General features: G+C 30.3%; 1 protein-coding gene across 1 annotated transcript; it reads right to left on the bottom strand.

Annotated features, from left to right (window-relative positions):
• Window positions 1–3,933: 3,933 nt before the first annotated feature.
• Window positions 3,934–8,820, bottom strand: LOC134232526 (uncharacterized). Its single transcript, XM_062714504.1, has 4 exons — window positions 8,760–8,820; window positions 5,418–5,520; window positions 4,114–4,229; window positions 3,934–4,022 (listed from the first exon to the last, which is right to left on the bottom strand). Exons 1-4 carry the CDS (start codon window positions 8,818–8,820, stop codon window positions 3,934–3,936), a joined length of 369 nt encoding a protein of 122 aa, XP_062570488.1.
• Window positions 8,821–10,609: the final 1,789 nt, after the last annotated feature.

Here is a 10,609-nt window from a genome sequence, read left to right as displayed (position 1 = left end):
CTTTGTACAAGAATCTTGTACAACGAGCGTTGACGAGGTGTTGTGAGGGTAGCAGAAGACAACTCTGGATATAGAATGTGGTTGCAGACTACTAAGAGTTTACCCCTATATTTCATTGACCTTTAGGTGAGCTAAAAATGTCACTTTGGTACGTGACCGGGATTGGCCTGTCAAATTAAATGGAAAAATTCATTAGAATGAGGTCAAAAGGTGTTCAAATTCATTAAGTTTTATTGCATTTGAAAGTGTGTGTGATTATAAAATGCAATATGTTACCCGGCACTTGAAACACAAATAAAACATTTTCTCTCTTTTTATGGTACTGAGAGGCTTAGCCTTATTGCAACTCATGAATCTGATTTTTTTAAAATTTCCTAAAGTTCATTTTTTAAAAAATCTGGTGGGAGGGTTTTGAAATAGATCAACATGTACTAGATAATCTAAATTAGATAGTATTATTAGTACTCTTGTGGGAAATTTTCAACATTGTATTTTTTTAAGTATCTGTAAGTTTTCGCTCTGACATGAATAGAAAAAATCTATTGAATATGTGAATGAATATGGGACATATTTTTTGACTGATGTGATTTTGAATAGGAACATGTAGATAATTAATTAAAGTTGTTAAGAGTTTTACAATAAACGTAATTTAAACTAATTTAAAAACATTTCATTTTTGAAAAAGGACAGACAGTACAGACAGTACATGTCAAAATTAAATGATATCAAAAAACTGCTATGCAGTTAGAGTATGAGGAAACTTATCCCAACTGGCAGATTAACAGTAATGAAAACTCTTATTATACCTAAACTAAATCATCTGATTCTTACATTACCAAATCCTAAATCCGAATTTCTAAAAATGTTTGAGACATAGTTGTTTCACTTTTTATGGAATAGTAAAATACATAAGATAAAGAAAAATGTTATAATTCAGGACTATAAATATGGAGGATTGAAAATGGTAGATTACATAGAATTTATTTCTGCACTTAAATCATGTTGGATTAGAAGACTCATTCACTCAGATGCAAAATGGGTAAAGTTGTTTAAAGCTGAACTAAAAACAGACATTGAAAGCTTGTGGATAAGGGCTCAGATTACATTCTAAATTTAACAAAGAATTTAACAAATAATTTTTGGAAAGAGGTCCTTAATTCCTGGGTAAGACTTATAAATATAAACCAAGAAAACAAACATGTGTTATCAGAATATATATGGAATAACCCACACGTAATGATTAACAGAAAATCTTTTTTTCTGGAAAAGCTATTTTGATGAAGGCTTTGTCTTTTTAAATGACCTTTTTGATAATGATGGTAACTTTTAAGCTTAATTTGATACCATAGTAAACTTAAAAGTGAAAACAAATTTTGTTAAGTATATAATGGTCTTAAGAGGGCTACTGTACATCACTTTATTTTCGCGACACCTTATTTTCGCGAGATAGTCATTGACTCTTTATTAGCGAGACAAAATTTTCACAAATTGTGGTCATTGCCTTACATTATCTTAAGGAATTCTATTATACGCGAGTATGAAAATTTCGCGAGCATACCGTCTCGCGTAATTACGCGAAAATAAAGTTCTCGCGAATAAAAAGTGATTTACAGTATATTAAAAAGACTGAAGTATGCAAGAATAGAGGACATTAAAAGATTAAAGATTATTGGACCAAATATTCCAAATTCAACTCTCATATTTTATAGAAATAATAAAGGATGTAAAGATATGTATGAAATATTTATGAATAATAAGAGAGAGCCAATCAGTTCTCTTTTAAAATGGAATGAAAATAATGTTTTCTTTGATGAAGCAGATTGGAATAAAATATTTGAACGTCCTTTCAAAGTTACTCAGGAATCCAAATTTCATTGGCTCCAATTTCAAATATTACACAGAATTATTTCAACAAATTATTATCTTTTTAGATTGAAGTTGATTGATTCACCAGCTTGTACATTTTGTTTAAGTGACATAGAAACAATTGACCACTTGTTTGTAGAATGTTTTAAAGTAATATGGTGTAGGATTGAAGAATGGGTTTTGGAAAAAATTGAGATTCATTGTAGTTTTGATAAACTAGCAATACTTTTTGGTAAATATGAGAACAGGAATATATGTAAATTAAAAAAAACTTGATAATACTTATTGTAAAACAATTTATTTTTGCTAGTAAATATAAAAGTGTTCCAAAATTAAGTATTGATATCCTAATAAAGAGGATTATAGACAGAATTTTTATAGAAAAGGTTTTGTTATTACAAAGTTGTAGATATATGGAATATGAAAGACACTGGCAGAAATTCTGTGATGTACTTTGAAGAAAAAATCATCTACATGTATTTTTATGATGAAATCTAATTACGTGCTAATTCTAAAGACTTACATTAGTTGATTGTAAATATTTGAATGCATTTTTCAAGTACTGCTGACCCCCCCCCTTTTTTTTTTTTTAGATAAAACAACTTTCACGTTTACAAGTAAACTTTGTACTGTTGTAAAAGAATGACATTATCAAGAAATTCAAATATGTATGTGTTTATATGCTTTGCTTATATATATAGTTTGCTTTGTATACTTGTGAAAGCCAATTAAAAAAACAAACAAAAAACAAAAACAAAAACAACAACAACAAAAAACAAACAAACAAAGAAACGCCGACCACTCTTTGATCAGAAAAGCACATATGACACTTCAGATCAAATAAGCTTATTTTTATTGTCAGTTGACACTCGAATTCTTGATTAGATACATTGTAGGCTTTTCAGTATTTTTATTTTTTTTTAGTTTGATTTAAATAGTAACATAGATAATGAACTTTATGCTTTTGTCCCCTCAATACTCAATAATAAGGACTGGTGACATTTTTTAAAAAAATTTTTGAAGGCGGGGAAATCTGATTTCATTTTGATAAATTTACTTGTTTCTGGAATATGCGTAATGTCAAATACTGGCGTTGGTTAAACATACCAAAATTAAAATCACGTTTTCTAAAAGATTTGTCTATTGAGTCTATGTATGCTCCATAGTGTTTTACCAGTTTTTGCTTTAGAAAGACGGAAGTGAGAAAGATTTTTCGAAAAAAAAAACCTGTCATCGATACAATTGTACAATAAGAGAATACCGATCATCAGGGTATGATTCTTATCAAGCCATTGAAGCCCTGGATTTAACAAATTACAAAAAAAAATTAAATACCCATATTATAGTTGTTTCCTTAGAGATAAAGTTGTTTGCATTGTCAAGTACACATCCAGAAATGGAGGGTTTATCACAAGATCAAACAAAATAAACAGAGTCTATTTAGATTCCTAAAAAAATTATATCCTCTAGTAAAATGTTTTACTACAAATATCTGAAACCACGAAATCATCTTATTTTTTTATCAAATATAAATATTAAATGAATTTTATAGCTTATAGATTTTTTGAGATTAGTCATTTTTACATTTCACCTCGGGGGCAAATTGGGGAACGAAAAATAACGTTTTTCATTTTATTGTAAACTAGTTCCTTGTACTCCTATACATTTTAAGCATCCTTTTCATCTTTTGCAAGATGCTTTGAGATGTCTGTAGATGTGTAATTAAGAATTTTGAGTTTAACCCTGGGAGCCAAATGATAGTCTCTCATGCGTATACTATACTGTAACCATTTTTCTTAAGACGATTGAGAGTTTCCTAAAGAGATCTTGTTACTCTCTCTCTCTCTCTCTCTCTCTCTCTCTCTCTCTCTCTCTCTCTCTCTCTCTCTCATGGACCTTTAAAACACAGTTTCTGAGATTTAATATCTTGAAAGCAATTCGATTCTGTTATACTCATTAATATGCAAATTAAAATACTTACACTGTTATTTTTTCATATTCAACTTTATTAACAGAAAGTGCAAAAAATGTCTTGTATTTGAGAAAAGTGTTTCATTTTACACATTATCATAATATCGCTCTAAACAATGCACTAATAATGCAAAAAATAAGCCAAGGAACATCCATCGTCATTGTTCTGCAACCTGCTGAGGAATCTAGTAAAGGAATAAAAAAGAAATATTCCAATGAAATGCTCGATAAAGTTAGGTTGATAAATAAATCATGCAACTATTACAGAAGATGTACCTTTGCAGCCATGCTTTTTCATCTGATCTTTAACATAGAAGATGTTTAATTCCACAGGAATATTTTTGCATGCTGTAGCAACTTTGTCAACACATGCAATAACTTCATATGATTTCCTAGGAAAAGAAATTATATCTGATTAAACGTCAATATTCGAAATATTTTGTATTAAATAAATCTTATCTTTGTATTTATAGTATCGTATATTACGGTTTTTTTTTTCAAAGGACGGTATCTGTGATTCTTAGTAGTTTGAATATTTCTATATTATGAATGCCATATAACATGTATTTGATAGTGTATAGAGTTGGCAATATTTTAAGAGTTCTTTGAATATCAATCTTATTTATAGTTTAAGGTGGAACAGCTCTATGATGCAAGAGATACTTTTTCAAAGAATTCAACGATATCATGTTCGATATTTTGTCTAATGTAGTTTTAAGGTACTGTAAACTATTATTAAATAAATTCATCAAAATCAATTTAGAACAAAAATATAACTTCTATTTCTTAATAGTTTTTTAGCCGGGCTTATTGCTCAAAGAGCAATTGCCGGCTTATGTGATCCTGTTCAAGGCAGGATGTTGACCCCATAGTCGCCATTTTAAAGTTACGTGCAAAAATATAGTTATTACTCTCAACTGCTTTTGAGATAATACAAACGCTAAATAAAGCAACAAAAATAAAGCGAAGTTTTATCTATATAAAATAAACATTAGTAGTAATGACTTTCAAAACTTCATAAGTCAAAGAACATAGTTCATTAGCGTAAGGATTTTTGATAATCAGTGTTACCGAAGTACTCTACACATACGAGGTAAAGCAGGAGAGGGAACCAGACTGGCCTGTTTGTTTACATTCAGCTGCGGTACCAGATTAATTCTGATTCTGACAAAATTGGACCGAGGATTGAAAAACTCACTGTCAGTGTCTTACCATTTATATTGATAGTTTTAAAATAATTTTTTTCATCAGAATATAAACGTGATTCATGTAAGAAATCCATTCTACTCTGTAAATGAGCCCGGCTCTCTGTACTTCTTAGTACTTTGATTTTAATTGGCTATAAACATTTGCACCTTGTTATGTTAGCTTGTACAAATTTGGAACTTTTTCTCTTTATTTAGAATGTTAAAACTATAAATTTATCAAATATCATATACATGTATAATTCATCTATCAGTTGTATATTTTTTTTTTCTTTAATAAAAATCATTGTCGAGAATTTTATTAATTATGATTAGAACAATTTTTTGTTGAAATTTTGAGCAGGATTTGATCTTTCAATACGTTATATGACTTACTTGCATATAGCGTCAAGTTCAGAAGGATTTTCCTTTATTGCATTCTTCATTTTTTCAATACAGATAGAAACAGATGCATTGGAACAGGTCTCAGCAAAAATGCCTGGAACAGAATTAAGTAATTGACTTGAGATTTTAGTTTAAGACAGAAGTGTCCATACACAAACACACCCAGCCTCACATACAAAAAAAAGAATGGGTTTTTTGCTTATTGCTTTATTACAGTAAACATAATCTGCATTTTCCATATATGTGCAAACCTGTAAGCTATAATTTATTTCCTGGTTCGTGGTTAAAGCTTTTAGGCAAGAAGACATCTTTTAAGAAGACGTCTTTTGCTTGAGTGAGGCATACTAAATTCATCTTGTCTCACATATATTTTAATTTGTGCAAAGACCTGAGAGACATTATTTGTCTTTAATGAATTTCATGTTTGTAACAAGAGGCCCTTGGGCCTTATAGATCACTTGCGTATCATGTAACAACTTTCTAATATTTGAATTTAGTTCGTGTTTTAAACCAGAGGCCATGAAACTCACAATTTTGAGAGAGGCACCATTGCTTATCATAACTATACAGTTAGTATGCTTACCTTGGTTTCTGAATACCCAGAGGTAGATATAGTAACAAAGAGAAAATGCATTTCACTTTATAACACGTTGTGCACCAAAACCCACAGGAACCACTGACCCTGGGGTCACATATCTTAAAATTTTGGAAATTTTATCAAAGATTTTATTTCGTCATAAATGCTTGATTAATACCAAAGAACAGATTTCAAAGCATTAATTTATTTTCAGAATATGTAACAACCACCACCCAGTCCCTGACCAAGGGGCCCTGAAATTGGCCATTTTGGAGGAGGTACCTTTCTTCATCATAAATATGTACATGTACTTAGATCATTGGCATAATACCCAGGAACAAAGGTAAATATTTTCAAAGAAATAATGCATTTTCACTATATATAATTATTAGAGCCCTACCTTAACACCAGAGACCCTGACCCAAGGGCCCTGAAATTCACAATTTTAGAAGAGGTATCCTTCCCCAACATAAGTATGTAAATAGTTCATTGGTTTAATACCCAGGAGCAGAGAAATTTTTTAAAGAATTTATGCATTTTCACTATATATTCAATAAAGCCCAACCCTACTACCAGAACCCCTGACCCTGGGACCATATGAAATTCACAATTTTGGAAGAGGCAGCCTTATTCAACATAACTATGTACTTGGTTAGTTTATTTAATACTCAGGAGCAGATAAGAAGATTTTAAAAGAATTATACACTGTAGTAATTTCACTATATTATCATTAGAGCCCTATCCTAACACCAGAACCCCTAACCCAGGGGCCATGAATTTCATAATTTGGAACAGACTCATCATAACTATTTACTTAATAAGTTTGTTTAATATCCGGGAAAAGAGAAGAAATTTTTCAAAGATATATTGCATTTTCACCATATAATATATAGAGCCTCTTCCTAACAAAGAACACCTGTCCATGGGGCCATGAAATTCACAATTTTGAAAGAGGCAGTCTTATTAAACATAATTATGATTTATGAACTTGGTTATTTTTTTCATGCCCAGGAATAGAGAAGATTTTCAAAGAAAAAATGCATTTCACTACATAATCTGTATATCCCCGCCCTAGCACGAGAAGCCCTGACCCCGGGGCTATAAAATTTTACTCAGGTGACCTAAAAATACAGGGGTGGTGGGGCACAACCCCTAAAATCCCCCAGTATACTTTAAACGTTTTACATTTGACTGTGTATTCTTTTCAGCGCTTTTGGCGGAAAGACACTTATGCTAATTCAAGTACAACGCTAAATGTTTTGTACTTATATACGTAAATAAGAACTATTGGAAATGCGCTAAATCAAATCCACGCTAACTTGCTCAAAATCCAATTTCCACTAAATATCGTACAGCTAAACATAATACATTTACAGTATTTACGCATGAAACCTCTATCAACTGGCAATTGCACTCGGAAAATTCTGTACGCTTATGACAATTTTTAAAAACAACTTAAGCGTATTGTAGCACAAGCTAAAGGTAGTTTTAAGAAAAAATAGCGCTGTTCAAATGCTTTTTTTTCGAAACGCGATATAAATGTGTTACAGAATACTAGTATTTGAATCGATTGAATTTGTTGAGCGTATTTTTGACTGAATACTAGTACTGGGAATAAGATCTATTTTTAGAAAGAGATAAGACATACCTATTATCATGAAATTTTTGTGGGTTATGCTATATGTGTTATTTCTTAATTTTTTTTCTTTATAATGCAGTTTTGTTAATTTTCTAAAAAGAAGTTTCAATAAACATCTGGCACTTTTCATGCTGATGATTTTTCTGTGTTTGTTTGCCAAAGAAATATTTACTATTTTTCTCAAATTCAAAAGTGATGGTATCAGTGAAATTAAATTTGACCGTTTTATAATAAAGGCATGGTCAGGTCAAGGTCATTACCTTTTTCCTGGACATTAATAATAATTATATATTAAGTGATTCCTATTTGTATTTCAAAAGATTGAATTTTTCTTTTTGCATTAAAAATATACTACCATAAAGGGCTTATAAGATGATATTACCAAATTGACATAAATAATTTAACTACAATATATATTGGCTAATCCTAATGTTCTACTTTTCTTAAATTTTAGTAAATAAGTAATGATCTTTTAGTTATTTTTATATGCTTCCTATATTTGAATTTCACATATGGTAAATTTGTCAAATAATGATACTAAATGATACAAAAACAAAAGTTTTGATAGTTTACTAAGAGACAAAAAATACTTTTTACGGATTTTGGGCTCAAATCTATATTATATTTAGATATAAAGCTTATAAAAGCTAGCATAATTCTAATAAGTTTGAAAAATCATATTTATTTGATATATTTCGGAACTTTAGTTCCTTATTAATTAATTAAACTTACATTTGAAATTTTTTTCAAGTCTTTGATTGTGTAAAAATTATAACCATATGTAAATTAATTGCTCTATAATATTTTTGAGAGGCCAAAAATATAGTCCCTGCTTGTTTTCAAACGCGGCTTGCCATTTCTACTTAAAGTTGTACAATTGTGATGAGGAAAGAAAAATATGGTCTTTTAAATATCTTAAACTTAAATATATACGACATATAAGCAAATGTACTTTGAATATTTCATCTAGTCAGAAACCAAGAAAGAATCTTACCTTAAGTTTTCTTATACATTGTTTATGATTATGTCAATAAGTCAAAAATTGTTAATTGTAATAATTTAATTTGAAAGAACATTTCGCCTCGCCCCAATTCTGCTTATATGGATGGCTACTTACCTCCAATAAAGCATACGAATGATGCAGCGAATAAATAGCAAATACTTTTGCGTGTCATCATGGCGGCAACAAAAATAAAATCTTACATAATGTAGCCTTTTATACCTGTAAAATTCAGACCCAAAGATAAGATAAGTTTCAACCTCTCAATATCCTAAGTACTTCAGAACTTCAGACAAGGAGCATTTACAAAGATAGAATTCTGTTCTGGGTAGCCAAAATGATGGGTCAAAATCTGTAGCTTTTAAATTTTATTATATTTTTTTAAAAATCTGCCTAAATAGCTATAGAGGGTGGTGATTCATATGAAAGCTTATCAGTGGAACTATTTCAACTTTAATGTTGGGGTTTAAGAAAATACTTCTGTTATTAGTCCCCTACCGGTTTTGCTAAACGCTTGGCAGAAGGATAAAACGTACGCTCAACTAGGATCGAGGGTCCCTCGCAAATACTTCGTCATTTTGCTTAGTAATAAAACATTTTAGGAGCTCTTCAGGCATTAAAGGCACAAAAGTAAATTCATCGATATCAATACGAGACCTCAGGTCACCTTATATATGTTATATACAGCTCAACGCACTTTTTAAGCTCACATGGTTTTTCACACAGTTGTTACGTCACGTTGTTATTATGCAAAATTGTGTAACGAGACATCAAAATATTTTGAAAAGTGTTTTTTAACTTACATTTAAGTTTTATATATAACAAATTTAAAACATAATTCACATATGAATATTGGACTTTTACGAGAGGCACTTACTTTTACAGTTGACCGTTTACTTGGACATTCACATCTACGGAGGTACAGAATTGATAATGAAAAAGCAAACCTTTCTGGTGGTCGTGATAATGGTGTTAGGGGCATTTGTATGTGAAGGCCTGGATTTGATGGTAGGATGGTTGTCGTTTTCTTCAAGGACAACTTATCTGTGCTTTGAAATAACCCGTTTTTTTAGTTGACTTAAATGTTCAGCTAAATTATTATATCGTAAAACAGCTTCCATAGACTGTTTTAGTGTAAGAGTAATTCGTCAACCGTAAAAGTCAGCGCTTCTCGTAAAAGTCCATTGGTAGGATTTCGATTTACACTTGGCTGGTGGATTGTAATAGTTCCCAAATGGTTTTTAGTGATTTCTCGTCAAATGTGGCCGTCTATGTAACCGTTCTTTTTAAAACAGTTTTTGCTTTGCACTGACTTAAAAATACATATCAGGGATATGTCTCGTTTAAAAGGAGGATAATGTTCATTCTAATGCAAATTGAATGTGACCTTAAATTGTGCAAAAAACCATATGAGCTTAGAAAGTGCGTTGAGCTGTATTAATTGAATTTTATTTAGAGCAGTTTTCTTTGTCTTACGCTAAAATATTATATATATATATATATATATATATATATATATATATATATATATATATATATATATATATATATATATATATATATATATATATATATATATATATATATATATATATAATATATATATATATATATAGGGATGTCAACGAGTACCCGGTTAACCGGGTACTCGATAACGTCCGAGTATCGAATACTAAAATCGGTACTCGGTTACTCGGATGTATATTTTTGAATATTTCTAAGCTTATTTATTAATGGATTAAACAATCTGTTTTAAAACGTAAAAAAATACTTATTGCATTTGTACATACAGTAATTAGGGTTTCCTACTCCACTAAATGACCGTTATCGCCCGTGGCAGTGTTTATACAGTAATTATCGTGACCAAGCACCTGTTACCTGGCTTTTCTCACCTTCGGCTGTCTTCTACCCTTATTTTTTGATTATCTTTAATTATTTGTTTTCACTGAACATCGTTTAAGGTCTGT

This window comes from Saccostrea cucullata, unplaced genomic scaffold (genome assembly GCF_032062105.1).
Source record: "Saccostrea cucullata isolate Sc308-1 unplaced genomic scaffold, CSIRO_AGI_Scuc_v1 ctg4349, whole genome shotgun sequence".
NCBI lineage: Eukaryota > Metazoa > Mollusca > Bivalvia > Ostreida > Ostreidae > Saccostrea > Saccostrea cuccullata.
Note: the sequence above shows the minus strand (reverse complement) of the source record. Positions and strands in the feature narration are given on the sequence as shown.